Source organism: Choloepus didactylus, chromosome 9, assembly GCF_015220235.1.
Source record: "Choloepus didactylus isolate mChoDid1 chromosome 9, mChoDid1.pri, whole genome shotgun sequence".
In the NCBI taxonomy this organism is placed as follows: domain Eukaryota; kingdom Metazoa; phylum Chordata; class Mammalia; order Pilosa; family Megalonychidae; genus Choloepus; species Choloepus didactylus.
This window is the reverse complement of record NC_051315.1, coordinates 88,899,338-88,919,856: the sequence shown is the minus strand read 5'-3', so window position 1 is coordinate 88,919,856 and position 20,519 is coordinate 88,899,338. Positions and strand designations below refer to the sequence as shown.

The 20,519-nt window shown below is 37.4% G+C and overlaps 1 protein-coding gene across 2 annotated transcripts in view; it reads right to left on the bottom strand.

The window, feature by feature from the left end:
- Nucleotides 1-20,519, bottom strand: part of COQ10B (coenzyme Q10B) — a 37,100-nt gene that overhangs the window by 11,457 nt on the left and 5,124 nt on the right. For both annotated transcript variants that reach the window (XM_037850504.1, XM_037850505.1), the window contains exons 2-3: nt 14,582-14,731; nt 3,368-3,560 (exon numbers count right to left, since the gene is read on the bottom strand). In XM_037850504.1, coding sequence (XP_037706432.1) covers nt 3,368-3,560; nt 14,582-14,731 — 343 coding nt within the window. The remainder of the gene's footprint in view (nt 1-3,367; nt 3,561-14,581; nt 14,732-20,519) is intronic.

Sequence of the window (20,519 nt, the reverse complement as noted above, 5' to 3'; positions counted from 1 at the left end):
GGGAAAAAATTTTTGGAAACCATGTATCTGACAAAAGACTGATATCTTGCATATATAAAGAAATCCTACAACTCAATGACAGTAGTACAGACAGCCCAATTATAAAATGGGCAAAAGATATGAAAAGACAGTTCTCTGAAGAGGAAATACAAATGGCCAAGAAACACATGAAAAAAATGTTCAGCTTCACTAGCTATTAGAGAGATGCAAATTAAGACCACAATGAGATACCATCTCACACTGATTAGAATGGCTGCCATTAAACAAACAGGAAACTACAAATGCTGGAGGGGATGTGGAGAAATTGGAACTCTTATTCATTGTTGGTGGGACTGTATAATGGTTCAGCCACTCTGGAAGTCAGTCTGGCAGTTCCTTAGAAAACTAGATACAGAGTTACCATTCGATCCAGCGACTGCACTTCTCGGTATATACCCGGAAGTTTGGAGAGCAGTGACACGAACGGATATCTGCACGCCAATGTTCATAGCAGCATTATTCACAATTGCCAAGAGATGGAAACAACCCAAATGTCCTTCAACAGATGAGTGAATAAATAAAATGTGGTATATACACACGATGGAATACTACACGGCAGTAAGAAGGAACGATCTCGTGAAACACATGACAACATGGATGAACCTTGAAGACAACGCTGAGCGAAATAAGCCAGGCACAAAAAGACAAATATTATATGTTACCACTAATGTGAACTTTGAAAAATGTAAAACAAATGGTTTATAATGTAGACTGTAGGGGAACTATCAAAAGAGAGCAATTAAGGAAGGGGCAACAATAATCCAAGAAGAACAGATAAGCTATTGTGGGTAAATTTAACATTCTGGGAATGCCCAGGAATGACTATGGTCTGTTAATTTCTGATGGGTATCGTAGGAACAAGTTCACAGAAATGTTGCTATATTAGGTTACTTTCTTGGGGTAGAGTAGGAACATGTTGGAAGTAAAGTAGTTATCTTAGGTTAGTTGTCTTTTTCTTACTCCCTTGTTATGGTCTCTTTGAAATGTTCTTTTATTGTATGTTTTTTTTTTAATTTTTTAATTTTTAATTTTTTTTATTTTTCATACAGTTGATTTAAAAAAAAAAAAAAGAAAAAAAATATGTAGAGCCCCCGTGAGGAGCCTGTGGCGAATGCAGGGTTATTGGCCTACCCCACCTCGATGGTTGCTAACATGACCACAGACATAGGGGACTGGTGGTTTGATGGGCTGAGCTCTCTACCACAGGATTTACCCTTGGGAAGACTGTTGCTGCAAAGGAGAGTCTAGGCCTCCCTATAATTGTGCCTAAGAGCCTCCTCCCGAATGCCTCTTTGTTGCTCAGATGTGGCCCTCTCTCTCTACCTAAGCCAACTTGAAAGGTGAAATCACTGCCCTCCCCACTACGTGGGATCAGACACCCAGGGGAGTGAATCTCCCTGGCAACGTGGAATATGACTCCCGGGGAGGAATGTAGACCTGGCATCGTGGGATGGAGAACATCTTCTTGACCAAAAGGGGGATGTGAAAGGAAAGGAAATAAGCTTCAGTGGCAGAGAGATTCCAAAAGGAGCCGAGAGGTCTCCCTGGTGGGCACTCTTACGCACAATTTAGACAACCCTTTTTAGGTTCTAATGAATTGGGGTAGCTGGTGGTATATACCTGAAACTATCAAAGTACAACCCAGAACCCATGAATCTCAAAGACAATTGTATAAAAATGTAGCTTATGAGAGGTGACAATGGGATTGAGAAAGCCATAAGGACCACACTCTCCTTTATTTAGTTTATGGATGGATGAGTAGAAAAATAGGGGAAGGAAACAAAGAAACAAACAAAGGCACCCAGTGTTCTTTTTTACTTTAATTGCTCTTTTTCACTTTAATTATTATTCTTGTTATTTTTGTGTGTGTGCTAATGAAGGTGTCAGGGATTGAGTTAGGTGACGAATGTACAACTATGTAATGGTACTGTGAACAATCCAATGTACGATTTGTTTTGTATGACTGCGTGGTATGTGAATATATCTCAATAAAATGAAGATTTAAAATTAAAAAAAAAAAAAAAAAAAAAGAATTCATGGAAGGGATAAAAGCCAGTGAAGAAAAATGAGATTTTTTTTAGAGTAGTTTTAGACAGAAGCAGCATAGTATACTAAGATTAAAATTATAAGGACTTTAATGAAAAGAGACTGAGGTCAAGGAATAGAAAATAAGAATTTAAGATTATAGAAATACTCGCGGGTATCAGACAGAATGAGATGGAGTGTTGGCAAATTATTTAACGCTAGTTCCAAGCCTTAGTTTACTCAAACATAAGATGGAAAATATAAAATATTTGAACCTCAGAGGACTGTTGTGGAGATTAAATAGGAAATTCAAGTAAAGCACTAATAAGGGCTCAATAAATATTAGCTCTTACATGAGAAACAGTGAAAACTCCAAAACTATAGGGCAATCTGGTGAAAACACTCTTTATAATGGCAAAGTCCCAGAATGGGTTATAGCCTTGTAAGTGGAGTTCAAATTCTGAGATTGAGAACAGGCAGACTCCAAGGTTACAGCTTAATACTGGACAGAATACTTCTGGTCTAAGAGTCATACCTCCTTCAATGCCTGACAAAGAGTTGACTAAAGTATTTAGCCACAGCCAATACAAATGATATTATCTTTCAAGCCTGTAGGCACAAAAGCACAACTCAGCTTTAAAAGTCTGCTGTCATGCACTAGGAATTCAGAAGAAATGGTATTACTCTAAGGAATTTTGCCTTTTTGTGTATTTAAGTCTGAAGACCTTTTCTACATGTGTATCCTCTTCTAGCCAGAGTAAGATAATTAATATAATGCATGTAACGGTAGCTGGCATTTTGGTGTCTTGGTATATGGCAGGATGACCTCAACAATGCTAATGGTTCTCCACATTTGTAGCTTTTCTACCTTTTTTCATCCTCTCACTTTTCCTTCCTTAATTTTTTTTACATATTTATTAAGCAACATTGAATGTCTTTTTTCTTAATATTCCAATAGTAAAGCATTTATTATTTTTCTTTTAAAGTAATGCAAAGATTAAAACATTTCTCATTTGTGTACTCTAAAACTGATTGTCCCTATGGGTCAGAGTCAACAGAAAGAAAAAAGAGAAAATGAAAAAGTTTCCAACTTCCATTTTCTAGTCAAACTCTACTTGGAAAGAAAAATGCTAGTATTGTATATGTAACACAATTAGGAAATGTAATAAAAAGTTCTTTTTCCCCCCTCTTCCTATTAGTTTAGGGAAATCTTTTTAATGTATTACTTTAACATAAGTAAAACATAATGCATTTTATATAATCAATATTTAGGGAGTATTTTTTAAAATAATTAAACCATTACCTTTACCAAATGTGGTTTCACCAAGGTTACTACTGAGGTATATCGCTCCAACATGGGTGGAAACCCAATTTCTAATCGTGTTTTGCAGTATCCAGATCTCTTTGATATTACATCCGATTTTTTGCACCAAGGAACAAAATGCTTATAATCGTCCATTCCTGATACCACATCATACATTTCCTGCATAGAATATCTTTAAAAAAAAAAAAATGAAAGGGGATGTTAACTTCATATGTTTATAGATGGTATTCTCATACTTTAAACTGAGTATGTGTGTTCAGGCAATAAATCACTGGACACACATATTGAACCATACTCTGGAATGAATGACTTCAAAGCAACAAAGAAAATAAGGAAGGAGTTAAATATACATACACAGCAGAAGTCACAATCTGGCAATGCATGGGCTAGATGTGGCCTACAGATGTGGTTTTTTAAATTTTTAGTTGGCTGCGAGCATTTAAAAATTGACAGGTTACATAAACTGGATTCATGACTTCTCTGAAAAAACTGAAAGGGCTTGCAACAATGGGTCCACATTTCTGTATAACAAGAATTGGCTTCAGTTGATCAACAATTCCTTACTTGGAGTCAACGATTTCACTTCCATCAGGCTGACATTCAAAAATACTCCTAATATTTCACAAAAGTTCATTTCAACAGAACTGTGAGAGAAAACACCTGGAAGCAACCTAGATGTCTATCAATAAGGGAATGATTAATAAATTATGATAGTCCATACTATAGAATTCTATTATCAGTTGATTGAAAGAATTAGTTAAAAAAAGAATTAGAGCAAATGCATACCTTAAAGCAAACAGGTATATGATAAATTGTTACATGAAAAAAAAATTACAAACCATAATAGTATGATTCTAAGAAACATCTGAAGTATACATTTCCTTGATTTTAAACTTATTTAATATTTGTATATTTTTCAAAAAAAATGTCAATAGAATGTCTGTAATGGAAATACAAAGAAAAAAGTCCTAGAAGGATACAATTGTTAATTTTGGGTGAAGGGAGTGGGGGTAAAGGTAGACTAATTTTTTGGTTTACGTATTTCAATCTCATTAGTCTTTTTATACAACCATGAAATATTTTAAAGCAGTTTTATTGAGATATATTCACAAACCATACAATCCATCCAAGGGTACAATCAATGACTCTCAGTATAATCACAGAGTTGCGCATTCATCACCACAATTTTAGAACATTTTCCTTTCTCCAAAAAGAAAAAACCCATATTCATAATACCCCCCTATTGTTGAAACTTAGCATTACTGTGGTACATTTGTTACCAACTGCTGAAAGAATATTAAAATATTACTCTTAACTATAGTGCACAGTTTGCATTAGGTGCATTTTTCCCCATAAACCACCCTATTATTAACATCTTGTAATAGTGACGTACATTTGTTATAGTTCATGACAACTATATTTACTATATATAGTAAATAAATACTATATGCTATAGTATATATAGTATATTTGTACTCTTAACTAAAGTCATTGTCCACAACAGGGTTCACTGCGTTACTCAGTTCCATGTTTTATCGTCTAGCTTTCCTCCTAATAACATATATAACCCAAAACTTCCCCTTTCAACCACATTCACATGCTTAATTCAGCACTGTTCCACTCAAAAGAAAGCTATTATCACCGTTATCCATATCCAAACACTAAAAATCAACCTAATTAGAGACTGCACAAATTAAGCATCCTCTAATTATTTCATAACAGTGAAATCATAAAACATTTGTTCTTTTGTGTCTGGCTTATTTCACTCAACATAATGTCCTCAAGGTTCATCCATGTTGTCACATGCATCAGGATTTCATTCCTTTTTACAGTTGAATAAAATTTTATTGTACATATATACCTAATTTTGTTTATCCACTCATTGGTTGATGGGATACTTGGATTGCTTCCATCTTTGGGCAATTATGAATAATGCTGCTATGAACATCAGAGTGAAAATGTCTTGTTTTGTCCCTGCTTTCAGTTCTTCTGGAACTGGATATATACCTAGTAAGGACTGCCTGATCATATGACAATTCTATACTTAATTTCCTGAGGAACCGCCAAACTATCTTCCACGGGGGCTATAACATTTTATATTTCCACCAGCAGTGAATGAGGGTTCCTATGTCTCCACATCCTCTCCAACACTTGTAGTTTTCTGTTTCGTTTTCTTTTGTTTTTAATAGTGGCCTTTCTAATAGGAGTGAAATGATACCTTATTGTGGCTTTCATGTACATTTCCCTAATAATAGTTAGTGATGTTGAGCATCTTTTCATGTGCTTTTTAGCCATTTGTATTTCCGCTTTGGAAAAATGGCTATTCAGGTCTTTTGCCCATTTTTCAGTTAGTTTGTCTTTTTATTGTTCAGTTTTAGGATTTCTTTATATATTCTGGATGTTAAATCCTTTTCGGGTTTGTGGTTTCCAGATATTTTCTCCCACTGAGTAGGCTGCCTTTTGACTTTCTTGACAAAGTTCCTTGAAGTTCAAAAAGGTTTTTAATTTTGAAGAGGTCCCATTTATTCCTTTGTTGCTTGTGCTTAGGGTGTAAATCTAAGAAACCATTGCCTATCACAAGATCTTAAAGATGCTTCCCCACATTTTCTTCTGGAATTTTATGGTCTTTGCTCTTATATTTAGTTCTTTGACCCATTTTGAGTTACTTTTTGTAAAGAGTGTGAGATAGGAGTCCTACTTCATTCTTTTTGGATATAGATACCTAGTTCTCCTACAACCATTTGTTGAAGATACTATTCTGTCCCAGTTGAGTGGGCCTGGAAGAACTGTCAAATAGCAATTGACCATAGATGTGAGGGTCTATTTCTGAACCCTCAATTAGATTCCCTGGTCAATATATCTATCTTAATGCCAGTATCATGCTGTTTTGACCACTGTAGCTTTGTAACATGCTTTAAAGTCAGAAAGTGTGAGCCCTCCATCTTCATTCTTCTTTTTCAAGGTGTTTTTGGCTTTTGGGGGCCCCTTACCCTTCCAAACAAATTTGATAATTGGCTTTTCCATTTCTGCATAGTAGGCTATTGGAATTTTCATTGGTATTGCATTGAATTTATAAACCAATTTGCATAGAATTGACATTAAATTTATTCCTGGATATTTGATTATTTTAATTACTATTGTAAATGGAATTTTTATTTCTTAATTTCCACCTCAGATTGCTCATTACTAGTATATAAAACACTACTGATTTCTGTGTGTAGATCTTGTATCCCACCCCTTTGCTCAACTCATTTATTAGCTTTACTAGCTTTGTTACAGATTTTTCAGGACTTTACACAGGCTTACGTCATCTGCAAATAGTGAATTTTACTTCTTCCTTCCCCATTTAGATGCCCTTGATTTCTTTTTTGTGTCAAACTGCCCTAGCTACAACTTCTAGTACAATGTTGAAAACAGTGGTGACAGAGGGCATCCTTATCTTGCTCTTGATCTCAGAGGGAAATCTTTCAGTCTTTCAAATCAAGTACAATGTTAGCTGTGGGTTTTTTATATATGCCCTTTACTATGTTGAGGAAGTTTCCTTTTATTCCTATCTTTTGAAGTGTTTTAATCAAGAAAGGATGCTGGATTTTGTCAAATTTCTTTTCCACGTCAATCAAGATGATCATGTGTTTATCCTCCTATGATTTGTCAATGTGGTGTATTTCATTAATATATTTTCTTGTGTTGAACCATTCTTGCATACCTGGGATAAAACCCACTTGACCATTGTATAATTCTTTCAATGTGCTACTGGATTCAAGTTGCAAGTATTTGTTGAGGATTTTTGCATCTATACTCATTAGAGAAATTCTTCTGTCATTTTCTTTCCTTGTAGTATCTTTATCTGACTTTGGTATTAGGGTGATGTTGGCCTCACAGAATGAGTTAAGGAGTGTTGCCTCCTCTTCAGGTGTTGGGAACAGTTTGAGCAGAAATGGAGTTAAGTGTTCTTGTAATGTCTGGTGTAATTCCCCTGTGAAACCATCTCGTCTTAGGCTTGTCTTTGTAGTTTCAATCTCTTTACCTGTAATTCATCTGTTGAGGTCTTCTATATCTTCTAGGGTCACTTTAGGTTGTTCTTGGGTTTCTAGGAATTTGTCCATTTCATCTAACTTGTCTAATTTGTTGGCACACAGTTATTTATATGATCTCTCACAATCCTTTTTATTTCTGTAGGTTCAGTAGTATTGACCCCCTCTCATTTCTGATATTATGTATTTGCATCCTCTCTTTTTTTCATCAGTCTAGCTAAGGGTTTGTCAATTTCATTGACCTGAAAGAACACCACTTGGTTTTGTGAATTCTTTTTTTTTTACTCTCTCATTTATTTCTTGCGGGTGACTGAGCTTGTACCTCGGCTTACCAGGCCTGGGCCAGGGGACCTGATATCACCCCCTGGGGAGGGTAGTAGGTACGGGCGTTAGTGCCCTCTGCAGCCCCCCCGAGCCTGGGGAGCGAGGTCAAGGCAGCTCCCTTTTCCTCACCCAAAATGTCACGGGCAGGGGAGGCTTGCCGGAGGAAACCGCCTTTCTCCCAACCGCCCTTTCCCCACTTCCTTATCTTACCCGCACACTCCCCTGTGCCAAGGCAACTCCTGCCACCGCCAGCGTGCATGCACCGTGGCCAGAACAACTCCCGCCCGCTGCAACGGCTCCTGCGTCCTCTCAGAACCAATCCTAGCCCCTCTCCCTTCAGTATTGCCATTTAAGGCTACTTCACCTCTTTTCCAGCCCTGCCCTTCTTACCAGCCTATATAACCTGTAATCACCCCTGAATAAATCTCTTTGGCGCATACTCCTACTGGATGAAGAGTGTCTTGTCCTTATCGCCGCCCTCCACACCTTGCACGCCTCCCGCCGAGGACCTGGCCAAGTCCTCCGCCTCGCCCTCGCCTCCGGGAAAGAGCCCCCGCCGCCGGTACCCTTTAAGCAGCCCCGAGAGCTGAGGGCTCCGCTACCGGCCGCCACTCCCCCCAGAAGCAGTAACCGCGACCGCAATTTCTATTAATCTTCATCATTTCTTTCCTTCTGCTTGGTTTGGAAGTAGTTTGCTGCTCTTTTTCTAGTTCCTCCATGCGAGCAGTTAGGTCTTTGATTTTACCTCTTTCTTCTTTTTTAATGTAGACATCAGGGCTATAAATTTCCTCTCACCACTTCCTTCACTGTATCCCATATGTTTTGATACATTGTGTTCTCCTTTTCATCTTGAGATATTTACTGATTTCTCTTGCAATTTCTTCTTTGGTCCACCAATCGTTTAAGAGTGTGCAGTTCAACCTCTGTATGTTTGTGAATTTTCTGATTCTCTACCTGTTATTGATTTTCAGCTTCATTCCATTATGATCAGAGAAAGTGCACTGTATAATTTCAGTCTTTTTAAATTTATTGAGACTTGTTTGTTACCCAACATGTGGTCTATCCCGGAAAATGACCAATGAGCACTTGAGAAGAATGTACATCCAGCTGTTTTACAGCGCAGTGTTCTGTGTATTTCTTCTAGTTCATTTATCATATTATTCAAGTTCTCTGTTTCCTTATTGATCCTCTATCTAGATGTTCTACCTATTGGTAAGAGTGGTGTGTGGAAGTCTCCAACTCTTATTGTAGAGATGTCTATTTCTCCCTTCAGTTTTGCCAGTGTTTGCCACATGTACTTTGGGGCACCCTGGTTGGGTACATAAATACTTATGATTGTTATTTCTTCTTGGTGGATTGCCCCCTTTTATTAATTTATAATGTCCTTCTTTGTCTCCTAACAGTTTTGCATTCAAAGTCTATTTTGTCTGTCATTAGTATAGCTACCCAGCTCTTATTTGGTTACCATTTGCATGGAATATCTTTTTCCAACCTTTCACTTACAACCTATTTGTGTCCTTGGGTGTAAAGTGAGTATCTTGTAGATAGCATATAGATGGTTCATACATTTTATCCATTCTGCCAACCTGTCCCTTTTGATTAGGGAGTTTAATCCATTAACATTCAATGTGATTACTGTAAATGCAGTACTTACAACAACCATTTATCCTTTGGCTTTAATATGTTGTATCTTATTTTTGTCCCTCTTCTTACTTTTAGTTACCCATACTGATAATCTTCATTTCTACCCTCTCCTCCAATCCTCTCTGTCCTGTCTTTTCCTTTCAGACTGCAGAACTCTCTCCTGCCTTATCCTTTCAGATGACAGGACTCCTTTTAATATTTCTTGTAGGGCAGGTCTTCTATTGATGAATTCTCTCAGCTTCTGTTTTGCTGTGAATTTTTTAATCTCCCCCTCATTTTTTAAAATTCATTTTTATTGAGATATATTCACATACCATGCAATCATACAAAGTATACATTCAATTGTTCACAGTACTCCCCTTCATTTTTGAAGGACAATTTATCCAGATAAAGAATTCCAGGTGGCAGTTTTTCTCTTTTAGTACCTTAAATATATCATACAATTGCCTTCTTGTCCCCAAGGTTTCTGATGAGAAATTCAAATTCAGTCTTATTGCTGTTCTGTGATCAATCACTTTTCTCTTGATGCTTTCAGAATTCTCTTATCTTTGGCACCCAACATTCTGATTAGTATGTGTCTCAGAGTCAGTCTATTAGGATTTATACTGGTTGCGGAACAGTGCCCTTCTTGGACATGTATATTTGTGTCTTTCATAAGAGTTGGAATATTTTGGCCATTTCCTCAAATATTTCTTCTGCCCCTTTTCCATTCTCTTCTCCTTCTGGAACACTCATGATGTGTACTGTTTGTGTGCTTCATGGTGTCATTCAATTCCCTGAGACCCTGCTCTATTTTTTCCATTCTTTTCTCTATCTGTTCTTCTGTCTTCTTGTAAGATTTTGAATGTCCTATCTTCTAGTTTGCTGATTTTTTCTTCTGCCTGTTCAACTTTGCTGTTGTATGCCTCTGGTGTATTTTTAATCTCTTCTATTGTGACTTTTCTTCCCATAAGTCCTGTTATGTTTCTTTTCATTCTTTGAAATTCTTCTCTATACTCACCCAGTGTTAATATCCTTTATCTCTTTACTTATATTTTTCCTTCATCCTCTTGAATTGATTCAGGAGATTTGTTTGAAATCTTTGGTTACTTGTTCCAAATTTGGTGTCTCCTATGGCTTTTTAATTTGTTCCTTTGACTGGGTTATCTTCCTGTGTCTTAGTATGGCCTGTAATTTTTTGCTGATGTCTAGGTATCTGATTATCTTAATGACTCTACTCTGCAGGTCAGTTTCTCTTTCTTGTCTAAGGTTTTGTTGTTGATTGGCTTTGTGTTAAGGCCTTCTTTGACACTTGGTTCAGCTTATTATAGACCTTTAAAATTGCCTGTGTTTAGCTAATCAGATTTATTCAACTGTTCTGTATCAGATTCTTTCCCTGGGTATGAGGTACAATTTTTAAGATTGCTCTGTTTATGCAATTGCTTCACCCCCAGGAGAAAGCTTCCTTTCATCCATTGTCTCTGGGATAGGAATCTTGACCTGTTCTCTGTGTGTGTGTGTGTGTGGTTTTTTATTTAACATTCTCTTTGTTGCCTGTAGCTGCTTTTGCTTGGAGGGAAAATTCTGGGAGGAGTGTCACCGTGGAGAGGACTTTCCCAAGTCAATATTTCTTAGGCAGAACAGGGTCAAGGACCTAAGAACAAGGTGCAGACCAGTTCAAAAGGGCCTTGGGGAGAGTGTCAGGAAAGACACCCAAAAGCCTTCTTGGCTCCCTGCAGCTGCACTTTTTTCACCAGTCCAGCAGGTGGAGCTCTTCGCCAAAAATTGTTTCTGTTGGCTCTCCAAAGGCTGAACTTTCCTGGCCTTTCCAGTAGATGGCACTGTTTGGCAATCTCTTCCCCACAGCCCTCAAGAGACAGTATGTCTTTAAACCTCCACTGTCTCTCCCCCTGTTGGGGGCAGGGTTGAAGTTGAAGCAATGGCTGTGGCAGTCTTTGCATAAGGCAGGTTTTAGTAGCAGTTCAGAGCTGGGACCCAGCAATCTAAATTCACTGGTCAAAAGCCATGGTCAATATTCAGCCATACTGCTCCTGTTCTTTGGGAGGACAGCGTCCACATCCCTCTCCGTCCACAGCAGCCAGCCAGGTACTGGACCAAGGCTTGCCTCAAGGGTGGGGATGGGCCTGGCCACCACCACAGAGTGAATTACAGTTTTTTACTGAGTTTCTCAGTGTCTTTGTCCCACTCTTCCATGGATGCTGTACAGTGTGTCCTTGGATTCCAGAGCCCCAGAACAGTTGCTTCAGAACATTTCTGCTTGTCTACTAGCTGATTTTGGAGGAGTAAATCCTGGATCCCCTACTCCACTATTTTCCTGGATGACCATGTTAATAGATTTATAATTAAAAAAAGAAGGAAAATAAACTATTCTAGAATACGAAGAAAAGAAATTTCCCATTCTCTTTATGAATCATCACAATATCCTGACAACTAAAATCTGGCAAAGAACTTAAAAAACAAAAACCAGGGACCACAATCACCTGCAAGTACTGTGGCAAAAATTCTAAGTAAAATATCAGCAATCAGAAACCAGCAATACATTAAAAAACATAACAGTCAAATACAACTGATTTAGGAATGGATGGATACATTAATATTACAAACTCCATTATTATAGCCAGATTAATTGGCTAAAGTGGAAGAACTGTATGATCCCTCCACAGATGTTAAAATACCAGAAGCATTCTTATCAGAGTCAGAAATAAGACAAAGATGCTGGCTATAATCATTTTTATGTAATACTGTTCTGGAAGTATCAGCCAATTATTTATATCAGAGCATGAAATATGATCTGCATGTGAGGATTAAATGAAATAATAAATAAATGAAAAGTATCAGTCAAAATTATCAATTGGCAGGTGTTTTGTCTATCAATTCAAAATTCAGTAACATGGTGTGTTATGAAATATATAAAAATTGTTATCTTTCCTATACTAACAGGAACCAATTAAAACAATAGTATATAAATGCAAAATACCTCATAATAAATTCAACAAAAAAGTTCAACACTTAAATGAAAAAACAAACAAAAAACCTCTACGGCCATATATAAAAAACCATCTGAATTATGAGATTCAGACATATTATCAATCTTGGTTATGAAGCCTTGACACTAAAAACATAATTTCTACAAGAGTGATATAGCAATTTAATGTACACATAATCTAAATTACAAGAGGATATTTTTAGAATAGGACAGAATTTAAGTCTTTATGTTTAATGTTTATGATCATAAAAGAAAGCCCACAGAAGAGGGGAAAGAGAAAAAAAAAAAACACAACTAAATTCTCCAGGTTTTCAGACACTTTGAAATAAATGCCTCAGTAAGTCTCAGGAAGAAGAATGAAAGCTTGTAGCCTGGAAGCTAACTGCCATAAAAGTAGTCTACAAAACTAAGTAGTAGAGCACAAAGGGCAAGTAGATGGATGGACTTTGTAGACAGAAATGATTATATTCAAGTATTAGCTCTTAAAACATAGTAGCTATGTGACCTTGGGTAGGCTGCTTAACCTCTCAACTTCATTGTCTTCATCCATAATTGGAAAATGGATGAATTAAATGAAATAGTTTCAGCACCAGGCAGGATGCCTAATAAGCACTTAATAAACGGTAGCAATTATTATTATGTGTTTATGCCAAATACAAATTTTAAAAAGATAAGATGAAGATCATTGGACAAGACCAATATGTAATAAAAAGGATTTTAGCATGAGAAGAATAAGGAAGCAAAGTAAATATGATGGGAAAAAAATAAGCTTTGGAGTCATGATACTTAATGTATGTTATCTTTCTCAACTTCAGTTTCCTCATCTCTAAAATGGTAATAACAAGAGTTTCTATACTTGACTATTGTGAGGATTGAGTGAAATAACAAAGACAAAGCACCACAGTGCCTATCAAATGGCAAAATGCACAACAGACAAATTCACTATTTGATTTCTTATCTTTCAATTGCTATTATTTTTGTAACATATTAGCTGTAGCAAGGATGGTTACCATCCAAAGATTTCTGCTCCCTTTACAAAGCATTGTTGCTAGGAAGCAGCTGCCCATCGAGGTACTACATTTGCCAGTCTTTCCCCCTGTATTTTGAAGGGGTCACGTGACCGATTCTTGCCAATCATATCTAGGAGGAAGTGATGTATGTTGCTTTCAGACCAATGAGGTAAAAAAGCAGGTGAACATTTTTCACTGACTCTGAAGACTAGGGAATTACAGAGGTTACAAGTTGGATGATGCCCGGGTTCCTGAATCCCTATCTGGAGGACAGCTGCCCATGGATCAGGATGACCTACTTGAACTTTACATAAGAAAGAAATAGACTTTGGGCTTTATCTGTATAGCAGATAGTGTTACCTTAATTCATAGATGACTAGCCAATGATAAAGACATATTCTGTGAAAAAAGCTATTGAGTCTGCCAAAACACCTTTACTGCAGAAAAGTCAGAGGGAAAAAGTAAACAACTAAAAGTAATGAAAAGCCCACCTTTAGAAGTTGTCATGTTATACTTAATAGCCTACTGGAAATTAAGACTCCCTTCCAGAAATTTCCATATGGAGGGATGTTATATTTCTCAATCTCTACTCACTGTAATTTCTTCTACTGTATATACCACTAGATTAGGGGTCAAATTTGGCCCACCACCTGTTTTTAACAATTAAAATTTAGTGGAACACAGTCATACCCATTTGTTTACATATTATCTAGAGCCACTTTGGGGCTGTAAGGACAGAGCTAAATAGCTGCAAAAGAGACCACATGGCCTACAAAGCCTAACATATTTACTAGCTGGCCTTTATAGAAAAAGTAAGCCAACCCCTGCTCTGGATGGTAGAAGCCTTTAGTATATACATATGCATATATCCATCCATGTATGTGAATAAGCTGTATACACATATTTGGCCCAATATATCAGTAATATTGCCACCTCTGAAAAGAACAGTGTACAAAAATGCAGGTTATAAACAGCCAAAACAAATTATTTCCTTTAAACATAGCCTATAAAGTTGCCATATAATTATACTCATTTAACAAGTATTCATAAAACAGCAAGGACTATGGAAATGCCAACTCAGAAAAACCAAAGTTTAATCTGTAAGAGAATCAAAGAAAAGAATCCAGGAGAAGCATGATTCTCCACAGAAAGTTGTGAAGGCACTCTTTTACTAAAACTACTGTTATATACAAACCCTATAATTCTTCTCTCTGAATATTCTTTTCTTTTGTTTATTAGCGGTGCAGCAATTTTGAAGAAAGTTCTTGCATATATCTCCTTAGGCACAACTGAGGTATGTAGTGGAAGAGTTCTGTTCATCAATATACCACAGGAAGCTAAATATCTAAAAAAAAAAAAAAAAAAAAAAAAAATTAACTGATTTAGAGTCACAATGAAAATTAATGATACACAACTTACAGAGATTTTAAAATAACCACCACATTTTAGAAGCCTCTGCAACTTAAAAATATTCCTGAAGCACACATACAAATATGCATAGACACAGAAAAAAGAATGCTTCTTAGTATGTTTTAGCAATCTTCTGCACCTTAAGGAAAACTAAAAATAACAGGGTTAGAAGAAGCTTCTGGCACAAAAGGTATCTTTCCCAGAAAGTTGGCTTTCAATTTGTAGCCTGTGTCACAACATATTCTTGCTATACACTTGTAAGAAATAGTCATCATCTTTTTTCCAACTGTTCTTATCTACTCCTGTTGCTTCCCCAGCTGAATCCATAGGAGTTCCTTAATTCTTGATCCACCTCAGGCAACTGACTGAAAGTCTCAATCTCAGACTGGAGATTTGATAGCACTGTCAGATTGCTGCTCTGTTCTTTGCCTTATGTCTGTGTAATTAGGATGTCCATTGTTCGGGGGTATTTCTAAGTACAGATACCTGACATACTCTTGTCCCCCTAAATGTTTTTAATTTTTTCCTTATATGATTACTCCTATTCACTCATTTGTTCACATACTTACTGAGCTTCTACTGTTTTGGACTATGCTAAACTAGGGATATAATGGTGATTAAAACAGAGAAAGGAGCCTTATGAAGATAACCTTCTAGTTGGGATATATTAAAAAAAAAAGTGGTAGGAAAGAAATACGATAATATAGAGAATAATGGGGCTGACAGGCCTATAATTACGACTGCTTAGAAAGCATGGTCTAAGAAATCCACTGAGGCGGTTATTTCATCTGAGACACAATGGATAAGGAAATGTATGTATGTATATGCATACTAAGCATATGCGTATAGGTGACGTACATATATACATATATATATACACACACACATATAAACATATGAAACAGGCGAGGCAGTAGGGAGAGAGCTTGGCAGAGTCCAAAATTTAAAAAAGTAACAATACAGCAGCAATATAGGGAGTCATGAGGAGAGTACCATGAGATAATGCTGGACAGACAGGTAGGGGCTGGGTCATGCTAAACATTTTTGGCCAGGATAAAGCAATTTGGAATTTATTCTCAATGGGAAGGCACTGAAGAGTTTCAAGAAGAGTAATGTTTCATAAAATTAAATTTTATTATGTTTTAAAAAGGGATGTAGAGAATGGGACTGGGTTGGCCTAACAAAATCTCCTTCTGTTATATATAAATAAAATTCCTTGAGGGACACTGATAACCCTATAGTTAGGGAGGAAGAGAAAATCAAGTCAAACAAAGAATAGTAGAAGCAATTGGGAATATTCAGCCAGAAGATAAGGGATGATACCTGATAATATGGCTCCAGAATGTAAAACAAATGCCAAATTAGGGGAAGACAAATCTGGGCTCCATAACAGAAGAAAGAACTTTTGAGGAATTAAAACTGTTTATAAAAATTCAGGTTTTTCCACAGGCAATGAAGTCTAGGTCACTGAAGATCACTAAGCTAAAAACTGCATGACTATTTATTAAAATGTAATGGAAAAGAATCAAACACATGAGTTATAGTGAATGAACTTGGCCTCTGTTAAGTGTAGGATTCTAGGATTCCTATGGGAAATAATACTTCAAGAAATGAGTAATGGGAAAAATATGGTATGGCAAGATGGCTTCATGAATTCTAAATTTCCTAGGACATCACAAGTAGCAACTGATTCTATAATGAATAATGGGAACATATTTCAGAGATATTTTAGAATTGATTCATTTCCTCAAAAGAAAAAGGACATTACAAATGTGTTCCTGAAATATCTGAAAATATGTTATATGAATCTTATTTTAAAGGCAGAGATAACATTAAAGTAGTCTATTTTTATTTTTTTTAGTAAACCTATACTTTGCTTATAAGTGGGATTATGCCTATAAAAGTGAAACAGAGGGAGACAGATAGAGGACCTTCACTTCTTCAGCTAGCCAGCGAAGCGTATCCTGAGGAGTTCATCGAACACCTACATTGGAGTTGCCAGTTCACTGCCTGCTCTATGGAATTTGGACGTGTGCATCCCCACAGAGACTTCCGGAAGATGGCGGTTAGGAGAGACAGGGCAAAAAAAACACCCCCGTGAAAAATACTAGACAAAAGCCAGAAAGTGACCCAGCACACCAGTTCCAGTGATGCACCAGCTGACAAGGTCTGCTAAATCCACAGGGACTGTGCACTTGGTGAAACCGGGAGTCCGCGTTCTGAAAAGACTGAGTAAGCCTTCTGAATATCCTGCAGCCACACTGCGGTGTGGGTAAACAGTGGGTTGGCATTTGGAGTCGGACTGGTTCTTTTTTAAAAAACCCAAAAGCGGGTGAGGATACTGTAGCAAGAACTACACAGTGAAGCGCAGCAGGAACAGGTTGTGGGTATGCTTCAATATCTGGCATGGGCGATACCCTTTCACGCACCCGCTGCTGATTGTCTTGGAGTGAGGAAGGCAGAGGCAAGCCAAAAGGGGAAAATAACCACTCCCCTTACAGCCATCTTCCCAGCAGGCTAGGAATGCTCCTTCCCGGCACCACAGTCCAGAGCCACACCAAAAAACCCAGTGTGACAGGAAGTGTTTCCAGCATCACACACACACACCACAATAGCCTTTAGCACACCCACAGCTAACTGTCCCGGAGCTAGGAAGGCAGAGCTGTGTGAAAAGGGGGAAATTAACACGCCCCATACAGCCAACCTTTCAGCAGGCTGGGAATGCCCCTACATGGCCCAGCAGCCCAGAACTTCCCTTCGGGGATGGCGCGCACTTGTGACGCAGCACAGCTTTCCCTCAGCAGAGGCCCTGGGAGGGCATGGCTTGAAAGAGGGACCCACTTGGATATTCCAGGGACCACATGCCAATACTAAGGACTCGTGGGTCAGGGACTATCTGTGGTGAGACTGAATTGAAGGTTTAGACACTTGCAACAGCCTTAAATCTCCAGGAACACCCGGAAGGTTTGATTATTAAAGCCGCCCTCCCTCCTTAACTGCTCAGACACACACCCCACATTCAGGGTGGACAGCACCAACAACATACCCAAACTTGGTGCACCAACTGGACCCCCACAAGAATCAGACTCCCACATACCACAAAGTTGAGGAGAACTGGCTTGAGGGAAATAGGTGGCTCACAGATGCCACCTGCTGGTTAGTAAGAGAAAGTGTATGCCACCAAGCTGTAGATCTGACAAATTAGAGATCAGACTTTGAATTAGCTTACATATCCTAAAAGAACCCTATCAAGTTCAGCAAATGCCAAGAGGCCAAAAACAACAGAAAATTTTCAAGCATATGAAAAATTGCAAGAGTAAATAAAAAACAGATGATTTTATGGAAATAAACTGTCAACCAAATTAAAAAGATTCTGGATACTCATAATACAAGATTAGAGGAAGCTGAGCAGCGACTCAGCATCCTTGATGACCATAGAACAGAAAATGAAACAACAAAAGAAAGAATGGGGAAAAAATAAAAAAAAAATCGAAATGGATCTCAGGGATAGGATAGATAAAATAAAACGTCCAAACTTAAGACTCACTGGTGTCCCAGAAGGGGAAGAGAAGGGTAAAGGTCTATAAAGAGTATTCAAAGAAATTATTGAGGAAAACTTCCCAAACCTTCTACACAACATAAATACAAAAGGATAAATGCCCAGTGAACTCCAAGTAGAATAAATCCAAATAAACCCACTCCCAGACATCTTCTGATCAGACTGTCAAATACTGAAGAGAAGGAGCAAGTTCTGAAAGCAGCAAGAGAAAAGCAATTCACCACATACAAAGGAAACAACATAACACTAAGTAGTGACTCCTCTGCAGCCACCATGGAGGCGAGAAGGCAGTAGCACAACATATTTAAAATTCTGAGAGAGAAAAAATTCCAACCAAGAATTCTTTACCCAGCAAAGCTCTCCTTCAAATCTGAGGGACAGCTTAAATTTTTCACAGACAAACAAATGTTGAAGAGATTTTGTTAATAAAAGATCTGCCCTACTTCAGATACTAAAGAAAGCCCTACCGACAGAGAAACAAAGAAAGGAGAGAGAGATATGTAGAAAGGTTCAGTACTGAAGAGATTCAATATTAGTTCATTAAAGAACAATAAGAGAGAGAGGGAAAAAATATATCTGACAAACATAAACCAAAGGATAGGATGGCTGATTTAAGAAATGCCTTCACAGTAATAACACTGAAAGTAAATGGTTTAAACTCCCCAATTAAAAGATATAGATTGGCAGAATGGATCAAAAAATATGACCCATCAATATGTTGCATACAAGAGACTGATCTTAGACACAGGGACTCAAAGAAACTGAAGGTGAAAGGATGGGAAAAAATATTCCATGCAAGCTACAGCCAGAAGAAAGCAGGAGTAGCACTATTAATCTCAGATAAAATAGACTTTAAATGCAAGAACGTTACAAGAGACAAAGAAGGCCACTACATACCAATAAAAAGGGCAATTCAACAAGAAGAAATAGCAATCATAAATGTTTATGCACCCAATCATGGTGCCACCAAATGCGTGAGACAAACACTGGCAAAACTAAAGGAAGCAATGGATGTTTCCACAATAATTGTGGGAGACTCCAACACATCACTCTCTCCTATAGATAGATCAACCAGACAGAAGACCAATAAGGAAACTGAAAACCTAAACAATCGGATAAATGAATTGGATTTAACAGACATACATAGAATATTACATCCCAAATCACCAGGATACACATTCTTCTCTAGTGCTCATGGAACTTTCTCCAGAATAGACCATATGCTGGGACATAAAACAAGCCTCAGTAAATTTTAAAACAACTGAAATTATTCAAAGCACATTCTCTGACCACAATGGAATACAATTAGAAGTCAATAACCATCAGAGACTTAGAAAATTCACAAATACCTGGCGGTTAACACAGTCCCAAACAATCAGTGGGTTAAAGAATAAATAGCAAGAGAAATTGCTAAATATGTAGAAACGAATAAAAATGACAACACAACATATCAAAACCTATGGGATGCAGCAAAAGTGGTAATGAAGGGGAAGCTTATAGCACTAAACGCATACATCAAAAAGGAAGAAAGAGCTAAAATCACAAAACTAATGGAGCAACTGAAGAAGCTAGAAAATGAACAGCAAACCAATCCTAAACCAAGCAGAAGAAAAGAAATAACAAGGATTAAAGCAGAAATAAATGACAGAGAGAACAACAACAACAACAAAAACAATAGAGAGAATAAATAACACCAAGAGTTGGTTCTTTGAGAAGATCAACAAGATTGACAAGCCCCTAGCTAGACTGACAAAAACCAAAAAGAGAGAAGACCCACATAAACAATAATGAATGAGAAAGGTGACACTACTGCGGATCCCGAAGAAATTTTAAAAATTATAAGAGGATACCTATGAACAACTGTATGCCAACAAACTGGATAATGTACAGGAAATGGACAATTTCCTGGAAACCTGTGAACAACCTAGACTGACCGGAGAAGAAATAGAAGACCTCAACCAACCCATCACAAGCAAAGAGATCCAATCAGTCATCAAAAAGCTTCCCACAAATAAATGCCCAGGGCCAGATAGCTTCACAGGGGAATTCTACCAAACTTTCCAAAAAGAACTGATACCAATCTTACTTAAACTCTTTAAAAACACTGAAGAAAATGGAACACTACCTAACACATTTTATGAAGCTAACATCAATCTAATACCAA